The following is a 25159-nucleotide window of genomic DNA, read 5'->3' on the forward strand; positions in this document are numbered from 1 at the left end:
AGAAAGTAAAGAAAATTAACAGATGAATTACCATCAGCCTTTTTCCTCCATGCCTGAAAGTCAGCTCAGCAATTTCACAGCATCCAGCAAAAACAAAACACAAACCAAGGAATCGGAAAAGCTCCCTGACACCCAGAATGCAGATCAAAGGCAAATTGCCATCCTGTTCACCACAAAACAACCAAAAGAGAAAAAATTAGATGGAAACTAAACATTTTGGTAAAGATTAATTGCCTTCCTTTTTATTTCTGTAGTGAGTTTATATAAATTCCTTTTGTAATGCATTTGGTATACCAGGCCGCTTTCTGATCCTTTGCGGTGATAATTATTGTACTCATCAACACTGGCACATTCCCCCTTTAACATGTGTAACCTATCTTTTAAAGAATCTCCGCTCCAGCACCATGCAGTCTTCAAAATTACTAGGTGTCAGAATAAAAAAAACAAAAACAAAGAATATAACAGAGCCTGGGTGATTCAGAGTAACCATTCTCCCCTGTGATTTAACGTCACAGTATATTTTTCACTTCATCCTTGTAACTTGTTTTTACCAGTATGCCTAGACTTACCATAACAAACAACAGCAAGCCTAGTGGCTGATCTCATTCACATTTAACTCAGTGGGAATTCTTCCACTGAATCAGAGTGTGATTTTCACCCCGGAGACAGCTGGGTAAATTGACCAGAGCAATATAAAGGGGGTTCCCAGTGCAGATACTGGGAAGAAACCCATAAAGTTGTCTTTCAAGGGTCACTTTCAAGCCCTGCTGCAAGACACGTCCCATAGGGGCTACATTAACTTTGGGTATGCTTACACTTCAAGCTAGAAGGTGTAATTTCCAGTTCGAGGGAGATTCCCGCGCTAGCTCTGATCAAAGTAGAAGAGTAAAATAGTATGTAGCCATAGCGGTGTGAGCAATAAGAGAGGCTAACTGTCCTGAGTACATGTCTCTGACAGGCTAGCCCTTCCTGCCACCCATGCTACCACAGCTACACTCTATTTTCAGTGCCCTAGCTCCATCAGGGCTAGCATGGGTATGTCTCCTGGAGCTGGGAATGACACCCCGAGCTCACAGTGTAGACAAACCCTTAGACAGACACCCAGGGCTCTCTAAGTTAGCCTGCAGGCTTCTCCAGCCCCCAGAGCAGCCCAGCGTCGGGAGGCTTAAATCTCACTCCTAGATGTCTCAAGTTGAGCACCCACACATCAAGGCACCCCAAACCGCCAATTAAATTGGGTTGAGACGAAGGAAATATTTTCCTGGTTCTTTTTTAAATCCCCAGTATAGACAAAAGACAGCATCTTCTGTATAATGTATGAGAGACCAGGGTATAACTTAAAAAAGGAGAACTGCACACAGTCTTTATCTTCGATCTTGAATCCAGAGTGTAAAGCCCTGTTCCTAGCTGACCCGTAGAGTCAGTGATGGCTGGGTAACCATGGCAGCATATTTGAACAATGCCAAATGCTTGTAAACTGAGAGACAGAAGTCCAAGGAGTGAAATATACAAAACATGGAGCTGACTCTGGTGTAAACTAGAAAGAAGGCCATTGACGTCCCTGGATTACACCGCTGTGAGACCAGGGTAAGTGAGAGGGGAATCAGGCCTGCTTTGTTTCTAAGAGACTGAAATGAGGTATTTGAACACTGCATCTAAGATGTATTCAGCATATTTAAATCCCACTATAAGTTGTGCCCACTGGGCGAAATTCAGTAGTGGTGTAAATCAGAAGTCATGGGTGAGTGAGAAAATGGGAGTGATGGTAAAGGCTTGTTGTCACTGGAGATAATGCAGATTTACACCAGTGTAACTGGTAGTGGAATCTGACCTTGGAACAGCTCCAGAATTGCTTTGATGGACAATGATCAACAAACGGTTGTTTGATCTGCCCACTTTCAATGCCGCTAGCAAGTCCTGATAGCTACTCTCACCACACCATGAATAGCTATTTTCCTAGGTGTGACAAGGATACCGTACCCAGCCAAAAACAATCCTGGATGTACTAGACTATACCTTTGTGCCGCAAGTATTTACCTATCATAATTACCCCTGAAGCTGGAATCAGTTCCAAGACCTGATGAGCCTTGAGAAACCCCAATTAACGCACTACCATAAATAATTTGATCTCTTAGGACTATGTGCACTCTCTAAACTATAACAAACAGCTTCTTTAATGGAAAAAGGGATGATTGTATTGTCTGTTTTTCCCAGCCGCCTATAATTGGCCATAAAGAACCTGACTCCTTGCTTAAAACAAAAGCCAAAAATAAACCCCAAACCCCCCAGTATCCTGCCTGCTAGTCAGAGTGTGCTTTTGAAGTGAGTCCAGCCCTGCTCCACTTTGTTAACCAGAAACTTCACTACCTGCTTCTCTGGATAGAAGACATTATACATAGCATCAGATGAAGACCTGATACTCACATGAATTCGCCCAAGCTTCCTTCAGGACTAGAGGCACTGAAATGGTTGCACTGGGCCTTCTGCTTCCAACCTTCTGGAATGATTTGGGAACAGCCATTTTCAATCCATTTAGCCAGTTTTTAATCCATTTAATGTGTGTCATGTTAATTTGATTTCATTCTAGTTTTTTTAATCAAAAGTTAGGGAAGTCAGCAATTTTGAAGCTTTCTCTAAAATTAATAGAATCCAATATTTATTACAGAAATTAATAGTTTCCCACACATACTCTAATGCTGCATGGAGTGAGCTCAAACTGCATGGATTATCAGACAGAAAGATTCACAGAGCATACAGTAATTTAAGGGGGAAAGCAGATCTCTCTTTCACAATAAGACCTGTGCAGACACGGGCCTTTGTAGAGCATCCTGCCTATGTAACAATATTTGGCTGCATCTTTTGAACAGAAAAACCTTTTCTGGCTAGACAGTGAATTTACAGTGAATTCCCTCATAAATAAGAGATAAAAACTGACCTACATGATCTGTGCTTACTGATGCCCTGCACATTAGCCAAAATCCCATACAGCATTAAGTGACATCATTTAGACATACACACTGAAGGCTAGATTCTCTGCTGTGCCCAATATCCACTAGACAAATCAAGTGGGAAGAGCCACAAACAAGATAGTCCCTGATCCAAGGGTTGGTTCTACACTGGCTGCAGTCCTGGCATACCGTGAGCGATGTCACCAAAGGGGTCATTTGCCAGGCGGGGATCAATGGAGCCCAGCAACATACTCCTACTGGCCCACCATTCCTGCCCCACACCCATGTCTCCAGTATGCACCTACACCATGGCTGAGATGGACGTGGTGTAGGAACCAACTGAGGACTGTTCCAACTCAAGGAGATCTTCAGCTGGAGATACCTAGCCTGTTTACAGCCCCAAAGGGGCCATATGAGGGACAGAGGCTGGCTCATGAGTACTTTCATTTCTTTGCTCACAGCAACTTATAGCTTTGTGTGTTTTAAAGTGGAACAGATTTCATAGAAATCTGCATTATTGCATGTTCCAAGTGCTATAGCTGTCACTCAGCTCCCCATAAGTCATTACTTCCACATATTCAAAGCTTTTTGAGAAATGAAGTTTGTCATGTCACTTTCACACTCCATAAACAATATAGATGCCGGAATATGGTAATATTTACTCCTGTTTTGCCATCTGCTTATATATGCATATAAAATGTGAGACTCCCAGGAATCTGGAGCTGAAGAATCATATCCCTTTTAGATGCAAGAAAAAGGTTAAAAATGCAATAAATACACTTTCTTCTTTTTAATAAAACAATGTAGTATTGCACCCATTTAGAGGAAAGTATATCAAACAATGTAAAACCACTCTCAGTGGATAATATGCTGTTCAGTGTCATGCCTTTGCTGAAAAGAACCGTTCTATAAAATAACACCATTTTAGTTATGTAATCAGTCAAAACACAGTGGAATACCAGTTGTTTATCTTAGGCAAGCAGAGACATATCCATCCCTGATATAATTCCATTGCAGTCAATTTATCCTAGGGAAGAGTTTCAGCCCTGAAAGCACCCTTACCTGAGTATTGAGCCATCTCCTTTAAAATGCTAACACTTTGTTCTTTGATTTCTGCACTGGAGATGCAATCCAACCCCTTCTTTGTAGTTTTAGAATCTTTTCATTCCCTCCACTGCACAGCAGAGATGGAACTTGTGCAAGAAACAGTCAACAAGTAAGGGCCTGACTTTCAGAGCTGCTTATCCACACCAGCTCCCACTGAAGTCAGGAGCTGTGAGTAGGATGCCGCTGAAAATCAAATCATAAGTATGGAGGAGGCGGGTGGTCGTGGTCGGGGACTCTCTTCTCAGGGGGACTGAGGTATCTATCTGCCGCCCTGACAGGGAAAACCGAGAAGTCTGCTGCTTGCCAGGAGCTAGGATTCACGATGTGACAGAGAGACTGCCAAGACTCATCAAGCCCTCGGATCGCTACCCCTTCATGCTTCTCCACGTGGGCACCAATGATACTGCCAAGAATGACCGTGAGCGGATCACTGCGGACTACGTGGCTCTGGGAAGAAGGATAAAGGAGTTTGAGGCACAAGTGGTGTTCTCGTCCATCCTCCCCGTGGAAGGAAAAGGCCTGGGTAGAGACCATCGAATCGTGGAAGTCAACGAATGGCTACACAGGTGGTGTCGGAGAGAAGGCTTTGGATTCTTTGATCATGGGATGGTGTTCCAAGAAGGAGGAGTGCTAGGCATAGACAGGCTCCACCTAACGAAGAGAGGGAAGAGCATCTTCGGAAGCAGGCTGGCTACCCTAGTGAGGAGGGCTTTAAACTAGGTTCACCAGGGGAAGGAGGTAAGTAGGGATGTGGGATACAGGGAGGAAGCACGAGCAGGAGAATGCGAAAGGGGAGGGCTCCTGCCTCATACTAAGAAACAGCAAGTTATCTCAAGTGCCTATACACAAATGCAAGAAGCCTGGGAAACAAGCAGGGAGAACTGGAAGTCCTGGCACAGTCAAGGAATTATGATGTGATTGGAATAACAGACTTGGTGGGATAACTCACATGACTGGAGTACTGTCATGGATGGATATAAACTGTTCAGGAAGGACAGGCAGGGTAGAAAAGGTGGGGGAGTTGCATTGTATGTAAGGGACCAGTATGACTGCTCAGAGCTCTGGTATGAAACTGCAGAAAAACCTGAGTGTCTCTGAACTAAGTTTAGAAGCGTGAGCAACAAGGGTGATGTCGTGGTGGGAGTCTGCTATAGACCACCGGACTAGGGGGATGAGGTGGATGAGGCTTTCTTCCGGCAACTATCGGAAGTTACTAGATCGCAGGCCCTGGTTCTTATGGGAGACTTCAATCACCCTAATATCTGCTGGGAGAGCAATACAGCGGTGCACAGACAATCCAGGAAGTTTCAGGAAAATGTAGGGGACAATTTCCTCGTGCAAGTGCTGGAGGAACCAACTAGGGGCGGAGCTCTTCTTGATCTGTTCTCACAAACCGTGAAGAATTAGTAGGGGAAGCAAAAGTGGATGGGAACCTGGGAGGCAGTGACAATGAGATGGTCGAGCTCAGGATCCTGACACAAGGAAGAAAGGAAAGCAGCAGAATACGGACGCTGGACTTCAGAAAAGCAGACTTTGACAACCTCAGGGAATTGATGGGCACGATCCCCTGGGAGAATAACTTGAGGGGGAAAGGAGTCCAGGAGAGCTGGCTGTATTTTCAAGAATCCTTATTGAGGTTACAGGGACAAACCATCCCGATGTGTAGAAAGAATAGTAAATATGGCAGGCGACCAGCTTGGCTTAACAGTGAAATCCTTGCTGATCTTAAATACAAAAAAGAAGCTTACAAGAAGTGGAAGATTGGACAAATGACCAGGGATGAGTATAAAAATATTGCTCGGGCATGCAGGAGTGAAATCAGGAAGGCCAAATCACACCTGGAGTTGCAGCTAGCAAGAGATGGTAAGAGTAACAAGAAGGGTTTCTTCAGGTATGTTAGCAACAAGAAGAAAGGCAAGGAAAGTGTGGGCCCCTTACTAAATGGGGGAGGCAACCTAGTGACCGAGGATGTGGAAAAAGCTAATGTACTCAATGCTTTTTTTGCCTCTGTCTTCACGAACAAGGTCAGCTCCCAGACTGCTGCACTGGGAAGCACAACATGGGGAGGAGGTGACCAGCCCTCTGTGAAGGAAGAAGTGGTTCAGGACTATTTAGAAAAGCCAGATGAGCACAAGTCCATGGGGCTGGATGCGCTGCATCCGAGAGAGCTAAAGGAGTTGGCGGATGTGATTGCAGAGCCATTGGTCATTATCTTTGAAAACTCATGGCGATTGGGGGAGGTCCCGGACGACTGGAAAAAGGCTAATGTAGTGCCCATCTTTAAAAAAGGGAAGAAGGAGGATCCTGGGAACTACAGGCCAGTCAGCCTCACCCCAGTCCCTGAAAAAATCATGGAGTAGGTCCTCAAGGAATCAATTCTGAAGCACTTAGAGGAGAGGAAAGTGATCAGGAACAGTCAGCATGGATTCACCAAGGGCAAATCATGCCTGACTAATCTAATTGCCTTCTATGACGAGCTAACTGGTTCTGTGGATGAAGGGAAAGCAGTGGACGTGGTGTTCCTTGACTTTAGCAAAGCTTTTGACACTGTCTCCCACAGTATTCTTGCCAGCAAGTTAAAGAAGTATGGGCTGGATGAATGGACTATAAGGTGGATAGAAAGCTGGCTAGATTGTCGGGCTCAACGGGTAGTGATCAATGGCTCCATGTCTAGTTGGCAGCCAGTATGAAATGGAGTGCCCCAAGGGTCGGTCTTGGGGCCGGTTTTGTTCAATATCTTCATTAATGATCTGGAGGATGGTGTTGATTGCACCCTCAGCAAGTTTGCAGATGACACTAAACTGGGAGGAGAGGTAGGTACGCTGGAGGGTAGGGATAGGATACAGAGGGACCTAGACAAATTAGAAGATTGGGCCAAAAGAAATCTGATGAGGTTCAACAAGGACAAGTGCAGAGTCCTGCACTTAGGACAGAAGAATCCCATGCACCGCTACAGACTAGGGACCGAATGGCTAGGCAGCAGTTCTGCAGAAAAGGACCTAGGGGTTACAGTGGAATAGAAGCTGGATATGATTCAACAGTGTGCCCTTGTTGCCAAGAAGGCCAATGGCATTTTGGAATGTATAAGTAGGGGCATTGCCAGCAGATCGAGGGGCATGATTGTTCCCCTCTATTCAACATTGGTGAGGCCTCATCTGGAGAACTGTGTCCAGTTTTGGGCCCCACTCTACAAGAAGGATGTGGAAACATTGGAAAGAGTCCAGTGGAGGACAACAAAAATGATTAGGGGACTGGAACACATGACTTATGAGGAGAGGCTGAGAGAACTGGGATTGTTTAGTCTGCGGAAGAGAAGAATGAGGGGGGATTTGATAGCTGCTTTCAACTACCTGAAAGGGGGTTCCAAAGAGGATGGCTCTAGACTGTTCTCAGTGGTAGCTGATTACAGAACAAGGAGTAATGGTCTCAAGTTGCAGTGGGGGAGGTTTAGGTTGGATATTAGGAAAAACTTTTTCACTAGGAGGGTGGTGAAACACTGGAATGTGTTACCTACGGAGGTGGTGGAATCTCCTTCCTTAGAAGTTTTTAAGGTCAGGCTTGACAAAGCCCTGGCTGGGATGATTTAGTTGGGGATTGGTCCTGCTTTGAGCAGGGGGTTGGACTAGATGACCTCCTGAGGTCCCTTCCAACCCTGATATTCTATGATTCTATGAAAAGGCAGAGAACACTTAGGAGAGCCAGGTATCGCCCCACACTGTCCCCACACTCCAGGAAGTCCTCCCCATACAGTGGGGCTCCACAAGCTTTGAGATGGTGGAGCTGGGAGGCTCAGTGGAGTAGATTGCACAGTTGTGTTATATCCTGATTTAGGCCCCAGTTTAGCAAGTTACTTAAGCATGTGCTGAACTTTAAGTACATGACTAGTCCCACTGAAGTCAATTTCAGAGTAACAGCCGTGTTAGTCTGTATTCGCAAAAAGAAAAGGAGTACTTGTGGCACCTTAGAGACTAACCAATTTATTTGAGCATGAGCTTTCATGAGCTACAGCTCACTTCGCTGTAGCTCACGAAAGCTTATGCTCAAATAAATGATTAGTCTCTAAGGTGCCACAAGTACTCCTTTTCTTTTTACTGAAGTCAATGTGATTACTCCCATGCTTAAAGTAAGGCATGTGCTAAAGCACCTTTCTGAATAAGGACCCACAGGACCAACAAACTCATAGGCCTTTGCTTACCTCAGATACGGAAAGGATCCCAAGGCTCTAGCTGTGAATTGTTAGGCCCACTCTTTAGGGCAGAGACCCAGTTATATGGGGGAGTGTCTGAGTCAGAGCTCCACCCATCACTCCTGAAAGCCTCTTCTTGGAGAGAGGCTGGGTCTCCAAGTAGAGTAGACCTGAGGTAACTACCAGTTTGATTAGGAAAGGAAGGAGGGAGGGAAAGAGAGGGATGGAGACAGAAAGATGGCCTGAGTGGTGGATCTAGTTGTTTATCATCCCAATGGGATGAAGGAAGAATATGAGCCCCTCAGCTCAATGTCCTGCTGTCTTTTGTTTGATAACCGTAGTAGGAATGTTTTAAATCTTAACCACACTCCAGAGTCAGGCAACCCTGTTTTGTTCAGGGTTGCTCTAATTTACACCAGGCTGCTCCCAGACCCCCAGTGCTGTTCTGGCAGCTGAGAAAAATGGGGACATAGAGATACCTCAGCCAGAGTCCTCTCTGAGGAGGGTGTGTCAGAGCTGCAACAGCAGCTGTACACCAACTGAGGTTTCTTCTAAGCAGAGGGGTGTTCCAATGTCTAGATCCTCCAGCTTTAAACCTACTTTGTACCACCAGCCCAATGCAAGTATCCTACGCAGGGCCCAGGATTAGGACCTTAATCTCTTGCTACCAGACCCTGTGGTCTTCAGGGCAGTTTATGTCTAGCAATTTGATGAACAATTTATGCATAGGGCACTACATCATTTCACTCAGTTCTGATCCATGTAACTGATAGTTATAGATTTCAAAATTATTTGCTGCATATGTTATCTCCTCAGATTCTTTGGGATATACATGGAGACAGAGGGGGTTGAAAGGTCAGGACACTTGTTGTTTTAAGGCTTATATTGAAGACTGCAGTTCTGTGTGCTATTGGTGGGTGCTACAGGATAGGTAGGTAAACTTTGCTCCTGATTAATTCACTCGGTGTGGGTCTTTCTGATGAGATGTTAAAAGATTGACACTTTGTATAGGAGTAAGGGGATTAGCCCACTGCCTTCACCACACTGTGTAGCATACTCTTCACTCCTTGCTTGCCACCTACTACCCTTCCCCTGAGAGTAGCTATGGCCATGTGCTCCCCTGGCATTTGCCCTGTCTCTCTCTGTTCCCCTCCAGGGAGGAAATCATTCCCACTAGCTCTTGGCCTACCTGCCCTGTGGTGCATCCATTGCTTTCCCCTCTGAACTCTTGCCACAGTGTGGGCTAGTATAGTTACAGAAGGGTTGTGACTATTGCTCAATACAATGCAAATTACATAATTCATGCCATCATAAGCAGGGGGAGAGATACTCCTCCCTCCCCAAGCCTAGACAAGACCTCCCAACTGTGGATGGGAACATGGAGAGGGTGTGAGAAAGTGAATGCCAGTATTGGTACTTAGGGTTCTCTCCCTCTCCACTCCCCAAGTGAAGCTCATGCATATTATCAGTAGGTCTAGCTCCCTGTGCCACAGTGGTGAAAGAAAATGCCTTTTTACAAAAGACTTTACATGCCACTTAATAGTGACTGCAGCCACCTGGGTGTATAGGGTACATACACATGTCAGTCAGTGCAGGATTGGGGCTGTAGTTTGTATGTCATTTGGGAATAAAGGAAATAGAAATATAATTTGAGAAGACCACCTTTTTTTTTTTTTTTTTAGAGGCACAGTTTATAGGTCTAAAAAAATATGATTAAAATCATAGCACTGTGAAGTGTCAGAGGGTACTTTGCAAGAATATAAAGTAAAGTAGTGATTTTACAGTGCATTTTTTAATTAAAAGTTGTATGAATTTTTCCTTTAAGATCATACTACATTAGTAGGATTATGTAACTTTATCCAACAAATGGAACTGTAACTATAGAGATTCTTACAATTCAAAACATGAAAAATAAAATATGATATTTAACTTTATAAATTTCCTCTTTTAAAAATCACTTTTCTTTAAATCAATAAGTATTAACTCTTTCTGGTACAGTACATATGCTATCTGCAAGCCACAAACCAAAGAGTCACTAATACCAAGAAAATACAACTCTGTCCCCAAAGTATTAAGAAAAAAGCATAATAAAATATACTTTGTAAAGTCAGCTCAATGCTTACAGAAGTCATGACAATTAACAAGAATTGAAAGCCAACACATTAGTCATAGCACATAGGACCATCATAATACAGGAAGTGTCTGCAATAGAGACTTATGTTGGAAAAATATATATATTAGTGATTCTCAGCAAATGGAAACTGAACTTTGGCACTTGCTTATAAAAAGGCCTTTCAGAGTAAAACAACTGAAATTCACTTAGAAATATTTTATATGTATTTAGAAAAGAAAAAGACTAGTGATTGAATTCAGAGAGAAATGCAGCATACTCATTAACCTACATAAAATACAAGTACAGTCATTCAACCATCACCTAATCCATGGGAGTGGGGAGGAGCAGAGGGAACACATGCAGACTGGGGACCAGAACATCAGTTGGTATAAACTGATATAAATCAGCATAGCTCCATTGATTTCATGGAGCCATGCTGATTTACATCAGCTGAGTATCTAGCCTGGTCTCTGAATTTGGAGTGGAATAGCATTTGCATTATATTATATAGTCCCTCATGACCTAAAAGAGGCAACAAGATGGGGGGGGGTCGTCATCTTTTATTGGACCAACTTCTGTTGGAAGAAGGTACAAACTTGTGAACTATACAGAGCTCTTCTTCAGGTCTGGGGAAGGAGGCAGAGTGTTTTGGCCATGACATACCACAAGGCAAGGATTCTAACTTGTCTAAATTGTAGAGCAATTACCTTCTGTAATGCAGGTAGTGGCTACTCTGCTGCTGCTCTCTGCAGGTCTCAGGTGTGTTGAGTTAAGGTGTGGTAAATGCAGTATAAGGATTACCTCATTTCTTTAAAAAGGTTGTAAAAGAGTGTTGAATACGGGGGGGGGGGGGGGGGGATATTCAATACCAAGGTGTACATTTTGCCTGTTATCAGAGAGAAGCAATTTTCCACTTGATATAGGTAACATTTGCAAAAGAGATTCCCCTAGAAGAATTAATGTACCAAGCAAGAACCTGATCCAAAGTCCATTGAACTCAATAGGTATCTTTGGATCCACCTTAAGACAACTGCTATTTGAGCCTCTTTCATCTTCAGGATTCATGCCAAGAGCTACCAGCTTTATTTGTCCCCAAGCAGTTTACTCAGGATTTCCCCCCCGACCCCCCAATTCATTTGGTAGGGAAATAAGTATGACAGACCTTACAAGGATTGTCCTAATAAAATGGGGCACTTAAATAGAAAAGTGATTGTAGCTATAAATCTAGCAAACGCTCTTCACATGTCTCCACAGGCCATTTAGTTGCACCTCCAAATACATCAACATTGTTATCAACCCAGGGTATGATGTTGCCAGGCATGTTGGTAGAGCAGTTAGCAATATTCATGATATCTTCTGCTTTTAAGACCCTGTCCCAGATATTGAACTGGCTCATCTCCCCAACGAAGGCTTGAGTTGCATCAAATCTGCCTCCAACCGTGTCCTTTATGAATAAAAAATAAAAGAATTAGATGAACAGGTTTTTCCATGTGCTTCTTTAAAATTACAGAAGCCACCCACACTACCCGCAATAGGTGAAATGCAAATGCAAAATGCTAGTCACCAAGATTTCTAAATGGTCTTTGTTTTACTTTTCACAAAATATTGCTCTTTCAAGCATTTAGAAGCTCATGTCTCAAAGAACTGGTGTGCTGTATCACAAGAGTGTGAACGCCATTTCCAATAGCAAGAGGGTGAAGTCATAAATCAGAGGAGCTACTCATGCTCACCTCTGGGAGCAAGGCATACAGATGCTAGCCTTAAAAAAAATATATTAGAGCTGATTTAAGGCCTGATTGGGTAGTGCTTGCCCAGACTAGATTTTGTTAACTTCAGTGATAACTATGCATGTGTAAAGTGTGCTGGTTTGAGCCCTTATGCAATTATAGTAGTAAATATAACCATGCCCCTGGGACCAGTCATCTGCAGGGATTGAACCAGGACCTCTGGGTTTAAAAAAAAAAAGTATAGCTTCTATTGCCCGTATTAAAGGACCAACATCATGTTGGAGGTAATAGCAGTCTGACTCCTTAAATGGTCCAGCCACTAGCAAGCGGCAAAGAGCTACACTGAGTTGGCATGATTATACAGTGAGTTGGCAGTACAGATTGGAGCCAAGTATAGTATGAGTAGGCAGAGGGAAAGCTTTACAGAAGAGCTCGCCAGTGCTTGAATGGTGAACTTGAGCATCTACTATGCAGCGACTGACATGAGCAAGGAGCAATTAGTTTACAGCCAATAATTTTAGTGAATCTCACTTCCTTTTCAATGCAAAAAGATCACAAAATCTGTCAATTTATTCCTTAGGTAATTTGACAATTTCATAGCAAGAGGTCTTCTGTTTTACAAAAAATATTAGTAAAGGCCATTGCCAATATTCAAATATCACAATTTGCAGCGTGTTGGTTACATAAGTCACTGTATAGCGAGTGGTCGGATGACTTCTGATTGGAGAGCTCCGAGTACCACAGAGAAAAGTGGCCTATTCTTCCCCTTTACAAAGGCATAGCATGTGCTTCAGCCTCCAGTGGGTTTGCCTCTGGGACAGGGCAGGAAGGGACCCTGGACACAGCCACAAGCCTCTCCATTATGCCCCCTACTTGGGTTTAGTGCTCAGTTGCCATAATAGTTCGATTCCTCTACGCATTCATAGAGAAAGAGTGCCAATATTCTAGCTATGAAGGGGGTGGAAGGAAAAGGAAGGGGCTCCTTGTGCTCTCCCCAAAAGAGGGCCAAATTGCGCTGGCCTGAAGATTGGAGGCACGGCAACTACTGTTGCAAGCAGTTGTCCATCACTATGTGCAGATGCATCATAACTGATCCAATTCAGCCTATTTCCACAGAGTATTTAGCCTCCATATAGCTGCCAGCAATCAGTTTCAAAGGATTCATATTCAAGGCATTAGTCAGATCACTGGCAAGAGTAACAGAACCAATGCTTCATATTTTAGCATTAAATTAAGACTTGCAATAGGAAATATTAAATAAGAGAAATACAGCATGGTAATAGGTACTGATTCCACCAAATATCTGTTGCTTTGTCATGCATCTCTCAGATGCTACACATGGAGCATGGGGAATGGTATTTTATAACTGGACAACAGCAGTCCTATGAATTCCAAATTCACTTTATTTGTAAACAGTAGGTTTCTTTAATTTCTGCTTTTAGAGAAGGGAGAGAGAGATTTGGTCATTTTTATAAGAAAAATTTCTCTTCAACTCACCTGCTCCTGACCCAAAATCAGGACCCCTCCAGGTTTAATTGGGTGCCAAGGGGCTAAATTTTCCCCAGTGCCGAGTTTCTCTCCATCCTGAAAAGCCTCCCACATTCCATCTCTAGTTGTCCACGTGACACAGATATGATGCCACTTTCCATCGCTAATAAAGAGAGGGAGCTGGGCAACCTACATGTAGATAACAATAATGAATACCGGAAACCTGTGTCTGGCAGTGCCAGCCCTTGAATAATGGCAACCGACCAAGGCTTTATTACTATTCTAGTGTCTTCATACACTGATACAGGACAGACATTCATTCCCATAGAAAATTTAAACACAAGTCATTCTACATTGTCCCAGGTTTACAGCTACACTGCAAATGGCTAAAAAGAGAATCATCTCAATGAAAGGAGCGGTGGAGGTATGTTCAATGCACTGGGAATTCAGCAAGACAGACATGTTTTCTGCTCCAGTTGTGGCTAAATACCACAGGTACGAGAGCCTGGGCTACCACCATTCCTGCTGATGCTGCAGGTTAGTCCATAGCATTTCTTTGTTGTTGAAATCCCTTCATGCTTAGCTCTAACCTTCCATTCAGTTTTCGTGCTAGGATAGTCCTTCAATCCTGGGGCTTGCCTGTGGCATTTGTAGAAAATACTGCTGCACTCTACTTGCCAAGATCGATCTTGAGCCCCTCCTACTCAAACTGTCTATGGGAACTTTACTGTGGGCTTCCAAGGGCACAGGATTAGGCCCCTTTATGGGCATAATCCAACACAGAAGTCAATAGAAAGACTCACTGGCTTCAGTGGACTTTGGATCAACCCTTAGGGTAGAAGAATATTTTTAGCCTTACACGAGCAGTTCACAGTGTAGGCTAACAAGACTACAAATGGGGAGAACATTAAAGAGAACTTAACAATGTCCTGTCCCCCTCCCCCCACATACACAAGCCAAAAATATTAACAAGGTATTTTTAATAAGTATTTCTTAACCCACTACGTGGACTGTGAACCATCTGAATTGTACAGTAGGTATCTTAGCAACCCTATCACTATACTCCCAGGGATTAGGTGTTTATGAGATTTCCACCCCTCCGTGCACACAGAACAGTGTCTGATGACAAGTTTTGATAAAACTCACTTCAGCCATTGTTGAACAATCTAGTTTTTACTCAGTTAAGTAGTGTAAGGACATAATTTGAGGTTTACTAGTTCTAAATCAATTTCTTTTGACAGCTAGCCCAAACTAGGGGTGGAGGTCAGGGGAGATGTTCAGGGTACTTAATTTTGAAAAGTTGGGTTTTAATATTTCTTCTCAGGCCTGATTCTGCAATGTGCTGGGCACCTTTACTGTGTGTTTGACACTTTGTAGGAGAGGTCCCTGATAATTAAACTTCTTATAGACAAAAACAGTTGGAAAAGTTTGAAATAAATTGAAGACCTAGTAAGTAGAATACTTTAAAAAATAAAAAAAATAAGTCTGACATATGCCTTATTCTCTTTGCTCTCAGAATGAAACTGGCATAAAATTAACCTGATATATTAAATTCCTATTAATTTAAAAAGAACATAATTGGTTTGACTATGATCTCTTTTATACAGGCTCTAAACTGGTTTAACTTCAAAGAGGTTACTCCTGATTTAAAATGGTGTGAATGAGAGGCGACTCAGACACAGGATTTCTAAATGTTTGTAATTGTAATGTACAAGCATAGGTGAAGCCTATCCAGCTATACCACATTACCTATTCTCATGAACAAAAGCATCACCTAATTTTATTCAAAGCCATTCTGTGAAAGTACGTACATTTTTTATTTTAAACTTTAGTGCCCTGATCTTGCTGCCATTGAAGTCAGTCGAAAAGTTACCTGAGATTTTTTATAGTGCAGATTCAGGCCTTAAAATATCTCCGTTTACCTGGGCTGTCTATTCTAGAGAAGAAAGTAGTTAGTTCTCACCTTGTCATTAATTAGTAATTCGATTGGATTATTCCCCCATTCTATCAGCACAATTTCATTAGCCTGCCCAGGGACAGCATAGGAGAATGGTGTTCCAATTCCAGGAGAAGCACTTGACCTCAGCCACAAGCACACAGTGAAGGCATACAACTCTGGCAGAGTCTTCTTGATCTTCCCATATAAATAATTTGTGCGAAGAGGGAGACCGACCTTGAATTCGTCTGGTGATTTAAAAGCACTGCTTCCTATGGTTATAGAAAGAAAAAAAAGCTTTACATGTGTTTTAAATGACACTTCTTATCTAAAGCTGAACTCAGTTAAGACAGGTTATTTTCTAACTGACTGAGTTAAGGAATTACACACAGACTATGTTCAAATTACATGTAGGTTGCACAAACCTACATTAAGGTTGAACAATTTGCCTCCCTTGTGTGTCTGTTCTAATAGAGTCTTTAATTATATGATCACATACTGTTTTTCCATAGGATTCCTGCTTCATTCAGTGCACAGAATGAACAGCGCTCAATAAGCAGCTATTTATATTTTGAATTCTCCTTGTTGTCCAGTGTGTGGCCTAGACCTAATTTACTCCCCATTATTCAAAGGCAGCTCTAAAAACTAAATTATTTTCCCCATGGCCTTTTCTATGGCACTCACCACTTTAGTATCTGAGTGCTTCACAAACATTAATGTATCTTGACAAACCCCCTGCAAGATGAGATGGTTTCATGGTCTCCATTTTAGAGATGAGGACCAAAAGCACAGAGAGATTAAGGGGAAGTATTCACTAGGTCTGGGAGACCGATTTAACATGACTAGATCCAGATCTCAGAGTACCTAGTTTCCAATCAGGCCTACTATTTCCATTCTGTGGAAGGTGGGGTTTTTTTTGTTTTGTTTTGTTTTTAAGATTCATTCTGAACTGGAATGAAGAAAGTTTGAGGCTTATTGTAGAATTCACAAAAATTGGCACTAACAAGACACTTCTCTTTGATAATTTTGGTTTATTTCATCTTTTATTATACAACATAATGTAGCTATATTAATGTAATACAAAAGTCAAAACAAAATTGACTTGTGTCCAAATGTTTTTGATGAGCTCTAATACTTAGCATTATACAGCACTTCTAAAGCACAGCTCCCATTGCCTTCTGTTACAGCCCTGAGTGCTCAGCAATTCTGCTAATTAGACCGCAGGGTCTAGTTGGGCACCCAGAAAGAGGAGGAAAACAATTCATGACTCCCTGTGAAAAGCTTGGTTTGACTTGCCCAGCATCACATATATAGGAAGCAGGGATCGAATCCAGTTCTCCAGGGCAATATACAATTGCCTTATCCATCATACCTTCTTTATTCTTCCTGAAGTCCTCTGCCTAGTTTACTCACCTTCAAATTTCTGTAATAGCCTCCTTCACTACACAACCCCGATTCATCCCCAGAGAAGGTCTAGTCTGTGCACTGAACAAGGCAAGGATCATGTGGAAATAATAATATGTGAGCATGTAATTAAAGACTGTATCCTAGCACATTATGCACAAGGGGACCAAATTAGGGTTGCCTGTGCAATCTTAATTCTGGTATTTCCTAACTTCCTTGACTTTTAACATGAGTTTTTGTAATTTCCTAGGTTTTTTTTTTAAAGCAAACTGGGGGAAAGAAAAAGAAAAGAATAAACCTCAGAAATTCTACCTGGCATCATAATCAGCAGGGAACTTTTAGATCCACCACACAGACCTCTGCCACTTGTGCTAACAAAGTAACTGACAGCAATAGTAGGAACCATCCACTATGTGGACCCGCACTGGAGAGGGTTGAGACATATTTTGCCAGTGTAGGTCACAGATATATGCCGCCAGCAGGGGAATGGCAAGACTCAGGAATGTTGGGTTCCATTCCAGGCTCTGGAGGGGGGGTGCTCTAGTGGGCACAGACTCTTCTGTGCATTTCCCCCAGAAGCATGACCCCCTTCCCTGTCCTACTCTTCCCCACCTCTGGCTCATTCTCCTATCATTCCCAGTCTTCATTACTCAAGATTTGTGTCTCAGCCCTAATCTCCTTGTCCAGACAGTTGTAGGTCTCAATCACCCCCTCACCCTGCCGCACAAACACTCCTAATCTCCCCCTCCCTACACTTAGGGCTAGTCTCCTTGCCCAGCCTCGTTCCTCCCCACACCAACTCCTCTTCTGATCCACCTCCTCCACTGTCTCCCAGGCCCAGTCTCCCTCTCCAGGTTCCTTATCCAATCTCAGTCTTGCCCCTACCCATAATCCTCCACAGTTTCTTGCCCCAGTCTCTTGGCCAGCCAATCCCAGTTCTCCCCCACACACCAGCTCCTTCTCAGATCGGTTTTCTCCTCCCTTCTGCCCTGGTTCCTTCCAATTCCCTGACACACTGGTTCTCAGTCCCCTTGTCCAGCCAGACTCAGTCTGTGTTCCCCCGAACAACTGGTTCTGATTCTTCCACTCCACCCCACTTCTCACTGCCTCCCAGTCCCACTCTCCTTAGCCAACCAGTCCTAGCTTTTCCCCTCCTTCCAGAGGGAGTCTCAGACTTCTTGCCCCAATCAACTCCTTTCCCAGGTCTGGTTTTCGTCCCCTCTGCATGTGGATCACATGGCTTCCTCCTCCACATTCCCCTTGTTAGCAGCCAGGCAAAGGTGGGAAGGTCACCAAGAGCACAGGAGAGACAGGCTCCCCGCTCTTGGTTCCAGTGCCTGGCCCCAGCCATGACCAGAGCAGCTCGGAGCAATAATTACAGGGAAAGTCTGGCTTCACCCCTGTAGCTATGGGCTCCAGGGAGCATGCTCAGTTTGTCTGAGGATAGTGCACGCACAGCCTAGTCAGCAGGTGCTCCAAGGCTCAAGCATGCTCAGTGAGGATGGCATCTTCAAAAATGTAACTGCTACAAATCAAAGAATTCGCCACTAAACATGTGCAAACTGATTTTTCAAAGATTTATAACTTGGCCAAACTTTCATGGGGGCTATCAAAAGGCACATGCTTGACAATGGTCATGCTTCTGACAAATTTCTCCAAAGCATGGGGAACTAGAGCTAGAATTTAACATGGCCAAATTAGTGTATTTTCCCCTACCCTCGATCTTCAAAATGGTTGATTGATTTATTTATATTTTTGAGAACTTCAGCCAAAGCCATTCAGCATGGCCTGGAAAACTGCAAACCCCAAACAGTTGTTTGGAAAAGCCAAAAGCAACTAAAAACAGGGTCTTATCCTGGGGAGTGTCAGGCAGCCTCTCATATAAGTGGTGCTACCAGCCCTGACTATGATAACGAACAAAAAGAAACAGACATTTGCAGCTGTAATGGTAGGTGCTAGGTTACATATACATGGTAAGAGACAGTGGCTTGCAGTCTAACTAAACTTTCTCTGGCGCATTTTAACATAGCACTATGTTAAAGTGCCCTATGGAGCCTTTGGTGTGCACCAGCAGGGTCTATACAGACTAATTAATGAGCCACACATCAGTGTGCTTTAGAAATCACCCTTAGTGTGCTTTACTTCACCAGGTAGGCAAGTCCTTGGAGTACACAATCATCTGTTACACCTCCATATCAAAAAATCAAGAGCCAGTCAGAACTCTTCCAGAGTCTCCTACTACCCTTTACAAAAGATTCTTTTGCCAGGACAAATACAAGGTCCAGAGATTGTGGCACTGTGGGATGGTTGACCCTCTAGTGCCCAGAAATAGATTGCAAATGGATCCGCACTTTAAAGTTAATACTTGGCACTTGTACTGCTCCTTTCATTACAGCATCCCAAAGGGCTTCACAAACATTAATGGACTGAATTTCTCAGTCTCAAGAATTAAACACAGCAAGTATGATCCTCCGCTTTACAGAAGGAGAAAAGTAAGGCACAGGAAAGGCTAAGTGAGTTGCATCAGAATTGCAGAGAAAAGTAACAATGCCAGGATAAGAACCCACATCTCCCAATTCCTGGCGCCAAACACATCAACACTTTAGAAATCTTTGGGAGATCAGCTTTTTTTAAAAGTTCTCTCAGCTGTTTTTAGTCCCCCAAAGAGTTATAAGCACTGGATATTGGACTCTTACTTCTCTCTGAAGACCTGTGTCCTATAGGGACACACTATTTCTGGCCCAGTATTACAAGTGTCAGTAAGTTTGCAATTCAAGGCACTTTTATAGACAGTCTTCGTTAAAAAGGTTCTAGAGAAACTTGTTAATTTGGAAGGGTTCATTGCTCCAAGCTTATTACATCTCACCAGACATTTTCACTGCAGCTCAGACTTCAGTTTTGATATTGGGAAAATGTTAAGTGACTAGTTAGACATCTTTTTGCACATTTTTAAATGAAAAGAATATGCCCAGTACTGAACAAATAGATCCATTAGTCTGTAGTTTAAAATTCATGAGATGTGTATGTTTGTAGTGGGTATATTTTCAAAAACGTGCAATTTGTTTTTAAGCAGACAGCCCATTCACCCAAGCAAGTCCTTGTCCAACCCTGCTGTTCTTATAAAGATTATTTAAGGATAATCTAATGCTATGCAATTCTCTGTTGGAATATTGTCCTTACCGACAGTTTCATTTTGTAGTTCATTGCCACATGCATTTGTAAGTTAAATAAATGGAGTACTCACACATGCAGTCCCCAGTAATAATTAATCTACATATCTGATTAAATGATTAGGATTAAAAGTCTCCCAGTGGCACCACGTGTAATCCATTGTAAAACCTGAAGGTTGCACATTTGGGATAGGACACATGCTTCAAGGTCTGCTGAATCTCAGAGGCAATGTTCACCACTAATGAAAACCAAAGGTTGTGTCTCAATGGTGTATTCAACAGAAAAAGTGGAAAGGGTCTAGTGGCATAATTAGTGCTTGCAGATCTAGAGGGTGAAGCTAGCTGCAGCAGCCTATGCCAATAGGCAACTTGTGTTCACTAACTTTATCTGCACTGAAAATCATGTGATCTAATAAAGTGTGTCAAAAGCACTTTTGAGGAGAATTGCCTTTTTCCCCTTCTCCATTTAGATGGCCCCCATATCTTAGCATCCAACAAACTTTAAGGGATCATCTTCAAAACGCTAGTATTTTTTCCAGTTTAGAGATGGGAAACTGTACGGACAAAGTCACTTGTCAAATAAGTCTGTGACAGAGGCAGGAATTGAACCCAGATCTCCAGATACATAGTCCAGTCCCTTAGCACAAGACCATGCTGAGTTCTAATACTGCAGCAGAAAAGGAGGAAAGCTAAACAGGAAAATTCAGGGAAGGCTTTAAATTCTGTTTCTAAATTACCTTTCTCCAGTTCAGAAACTCTTTCTAGCAATGCACTCAGGGCTGTTTCTGTCTTTTGCCGATGGGCTGAAGTTTCATTATGAAGCAGGGATTTCTCATCCTCAAGTTCAGCCACTTTGCTTAAAAGCTGGCGCTCTAGATCTCCAAGCCTCCTTTGAAGCATCTCTCGAAGCTCATTAGGCAGGGCTGCATATGACACATTGGCTCGGAGTTGGTGCTTCAAGGAAAAAAGAAAAGAAAGATTTCATGCCATATCTGAAAAAGCAAAAATTGTGAAATGTGGGTCTGCTCATGACCAAGGAAGAAAGCAGTTTTCAAACCCAGAACACTAAGCTCTCCTGAAAGTATAATAGAAATGCTAAAAAGCAACGTCATGTTCAAACCTTTCATCAGGCTAACGAAAGAAATAGACTCATTTCTTTAATACCAATGTATTTGTTTAATGCTTCCCTTGTTTCATATCACTGCAAGTTCATACATTTAAGAAAGATCGTTCAATAAAATAAATTCAAGAAGCCAAGTTTGATGTATTTCAAATAGCTACATGTTGCACATTTTCAAAAAATGAAAAAAAAAAATGAAAAATGACATTACCAGACACTAAAGCAGAGTAAATTATACTAAGAAAATGTTTTGATTACTTTAAAAAATCAAAATAGACATTTGGGGTATTTTAATTTGGTAATAGCGAATGATTTAACAAACAAGAGTTCAGATGTTTCATCAAATCAACTCTGAAAGTGACCCATTATGGAAGTTATTTGTTTAAGCTGTCAAAGTGGGCTAGCCTTTATCCCAAATGACACTGATTTACTTAAATTACAGCTAGAAACCAAGAGTTTTATCTTCTATGGACATTTTAGTGCCAGAGCTTGTTTTCCCCACCAAAATTATAATGCCATCATGAGATGCTTCAATAAATAGCAGCATAATAGACTAATGTTTCACTGAACAGGAAAAGCTTTCAACGTTGTCCTTGAGAAGCAGCCCTTTTTAAAATTTTATTTTTATTGAATGTTCTCTTCCAAAGAAAACAGGAGAACTAGAGAGAACAAAACAAAGAAACAGAAAGGGAGGGTAAAGAAAGAAACGAATAGGGCAGAGGGGAGAAAAGAATGACATCTCAGTTTCCATCTGCTAGAAATTAAATCAAAGACCAAATCTTTTCAAATTTACCTGAGGTCCCTCTTTTCTGAAAGATTATGTGCTCTCTAGCTGCCAGGTCAGCCGAGTCACTGTGCCAAGCTTCTATCTCTGGAAGAAGTCCGCTCGTCCTCTAAGCAATGCAAGCTCTTTGGCTACAAGCACTGCTCTAGAGAACCAAGCTTTCCGTGAACTGGAGAGTTTCCAAGATGGTGGGTTAGATCCCAAAACACAGTTCTGGGAAGTAATTTTTAAGCAGATATCTATTACCATATCAATCCTCCTGCCTACTTCAAGCCAAGCGAATCATATTCTGGGACAGTCCCATAACATGTTAGACAGTGTGACTCCAGAAGAGCCTAATCTCCAGCAGCAGGCAAGGCCCAAGCACTGTAATCTATGTGGGGAAGTAGCCAATGAGGGAATGCCTTGAAAAATGTTTTAAAACCTTTACTATTGGAGGTATTATTAAAACAGATTCAACAGCCATTCTGGTTAAAGAACAGCTAGTAATGGTTGACTAGACATGAACTTTTAATAAATCATTTTAAATCCTCTTGGGAATCACATACATCAGAATGGGGTGGGGGAAGAAAACACCTAGAATTCTGCCATGGTCTGGGGAAAAAACCCAACACTCTGCTTGGAAAAAAAAGTTTCCATCCAAGCAAACGTTGCCACAAGTGCTGTGTCTAACTGTGAGCCTGACCCAAGCCTTACTGAAGTCAATTAGAGCCTTTACACGGATTTCAGTGGGCTTTGTATTTGTACCGTTCTTTGAATGGCTGGCTTTCACTCTAGACCAGCTCTCATGAAAGCATCCTATGGTCTTTATGACCCACACTTCACAACTTTCTCAAGGGCCTTGCTGTTTTGTTCAGCACCCTATGTCAAGGTCATATGGCCGGACACGTCGGCATCATAGTCCAAGCCCTACGCAGGCACGTTCTCAGCACTAGCAGAGATTTAAAAATATTAAAAACAGATGCTAAGCTCATAACAGCAGGAAAATAAAACCCACAAATCTCTTCTCTTCCGTTTTAAGGGCAGGGACATACTAAGAGGGATACTCGATTTTCCATTAACTAAAAAACAACAAATCAATTCTCTGTAGCCTCTCCTGCAGGGTCACTTCCCCTCCTCCCCCGCCCTTTAAACAAACACATAAGGAATTCATTAACAATTTAACATGCACCCAGCACAAGGGCTTGCACCGCAGATTGCGGTCTAAAGCACCCTTTTATTCAGAAAGTACAGTCCCCACATCCAGTTCTCTTCTCAAAGCTCCCCTCCTATGCCTCAAAGGAAACGTGGGCCCTCGCTGTCACTACACTAGGGTATATATTTAGAGTCGCCCCTAAGAAGAGAGGGGGGAGACTAGATAACTGATTGACCCAGAAGTGGACTAAATAAAGGCTCTTGGCGAGCCCCAGCTGCAGGATGAACCATCTGTAGCTTCTGGGAAGCGATGCCGGTTCCTTTCAGTCTGTGACTGGGAGCAACTTCGTGAATTGCCCTTCCGAAAGGGACCGTGTATTTTCAGTGGGTGACATCAGTCCCCCCAGGGCTATTCGTTACAGCCTGGCGCTGCCGTGGACATGGCACCGCGGATTAAAAGTGCTATACAGACATACAGAGCAGCCGCCGCCGCCGCCCTCTTTGCAGCACCAGGGACAGCTCCCCATCCAGCCGGGCTCTAGCTTGTCCCGGAGCATCTCCTACCTCCAGGTTCTCCAGCCGGTCCTTCAGCGTCTGCATGGTCCGGCTCAGCTGGTCGATGACCTGGGTGTGGTCCCGGGGCAGGTCCCCCATCGTGTCTTTGCCTTTGGCAAACTCTTTCCTCCACCCTCCAGTGCCGGGCTTGCCGTCGGGGCCGGGGAAGCTCTCGCAGCGGCTCAGCTTGCTGGTCAGCTCCCGGATGGTCTCCCGCTGGTTGCCGATGGTCTCCTTCTGCTGCAGGATGGTCTCCCGCAGCTGCAGCACGGTGGCTTTCAGCTCCTCCTCGGAAGGGAGGGCGCCCCCCTGCATGGGGACAGGGGGCAGCGGGCAGCCTGAGGGGGCAGCGTCCAGCGGCAGGGAGGTGCACACGAAGCGGCTCCCCGGGGGGCTCTCCTGGCCCCTCACTCCCCGCCAGCTGGCCCCGGAGGCGAGGGAGAGCAGCAGCCCCGCCAGGAAAGCCAGCATGCCGGCTCACGGGGTACAGAGCCCCCGGGGGCAACGAGCCCTTAAAGCTGCGGGGAAGGGGGTGGGGACCACTTGGGGGACCTGGTGTAGCTCAGCCCCAGCGCGGAGCTCTCCGGGGCGGCTGGGACCAGGCGCTGTCCACGCCCTCCTCCAAGCACAGTTGGCGGCGGCCCCGGACAGCTCGGAGCAGAGCCCGCTCCAGGACCTGCGCCGCCCTAGCTGCGGCGCTCGGCTCCGGCTCGCGGGCTCTTAAAGGCAGGGCGGTGGGGGAGAGGCCGGCGGGCGCTGGGTGAGGCGGGCGCTGGTTGGTCGGGGCGCGGGCTGACGCCACGCGGTCCCCCGCGCACCAAGGAGCCGGAGTGGGTGTGGGAGGCCGGGGAGACTTCCCATTGGCTGCTCGTCAGGACTGGGAGACGCGCGAGCCCGTTCAGGCGGGCCCCAGGCAAGTCAAGGGAGAGCCCCGCCGCCTGAGTCATTAGCCCGCGGGTGGGGCTGAGGCTGAGCCTGGTGGGGACACGCAGGCGGCACCGCTGACGCTGCTTCGGGGGGCGGATTGCAGGCCGGTGATGAGTACAGGACGGCGCGGGGGCTGGCAGAGCCTCAGCTGGATCCATGCTGGACGCTCCAACAAAATAGCCCGCTCGGGGGAAAAGACAGCCACGTGGTGAAAGCACCGGATCCGCAACTGGGTTCCTGTCCTGTCTCCAAGTCACTGTCTCTGGATGCCTCCGTTTACCATTGTTACGATGGGCATCCTGCTACTTCCCTACTTTACGCCATCCATCTAGTGAGGGTAAATTACTGCAGCCACAGTTTTCAAACGTGGCCAGATGTTGAGATTTTTGGTTGCTCAGCCTTTGATCTGGTTCTTCAGAAGTGCTAAAAGGCTCATAACCCCCAGAGGAAGTCAGTGGGAGTGGGGGGTGTTCAGTGCTCATGTCTGTGCTGAGATATTCCATATAGAAAGACACTATAACTTTGAAGTGATACTAGGGACTTCCCCTTTCTCCAGTCAA

At 44.2% G+C, this 25159-nt stretch overlaps 1 protein-coding gene across 1 annotated transcript; it reads right to left on the bottom strand.

Annotated features, from left to right (window-relative positions):
* Positions 1–11570: 11570 nt before the first annotated feature.
* Positions 11571–24143, bottom strand: NPTX2 (neuronal pentraxin 2). The gene is made up of 5 exons (XM_077828803.1): positions 23682–24143; positions 20817–21033; positions 15533–15777; positions 13579–13758; positions 11571–11798 (listed from the first exon to the last, which is right to left on the bottom strand). Exons 1-5 carry the CDS (start codon positions 24141–24143, stop codon positions 11571–11573), a joined length of 1332 nt encoding a protein of 443 aa, XP_077684929.1.
* Between the last annotated feature and the right edge of the window lie 1016 nt (positions 24144–25159).

Source organism: Eretmochelys imbricata, chromosome 10 (assembly GCF_965152235.1).
Source record: "Eretmochelys imbricata isolate rEreImb1 chromosome 10, rEreImb1.hap1, whole genome shotgun sequence".
In the NCBI taxonomy this organism is placed as follows: Eukaryota; Metazoa; Chordata; order Testudines; family Cheloniidae; genus Eretmochelys; species Eretmochelys imbricata.

What these genes read in the sequence shown, in the direction of transcription:
- NPTX2 (XM_077828803.1), bottom strand. Translation starts at nt 24,143, where the DNA reads ATGCTGGCTTTCCTGGCGGGGCTGCTGCTCTCCCTCGCCTCCGGGGCC. An exon ending in ACCGGCTGGAGAACCTGGAG is followed by an intron (nt 21,034 to 23,681) that starts GTAGGAGATGCT and finishes TTTTCCTTGAAG; the next exon opens with CACCAACTCCGAGCCAATGT. An exon ending in TGATTTTGGGTCAGGAGCAG is followed by an intron (nt 11,799 to 13,578) that starts GTGAGTTGAAGA and finishes TTATTCATAAAG; the next exon opens with GACACGGTTGGAGGCAGATT.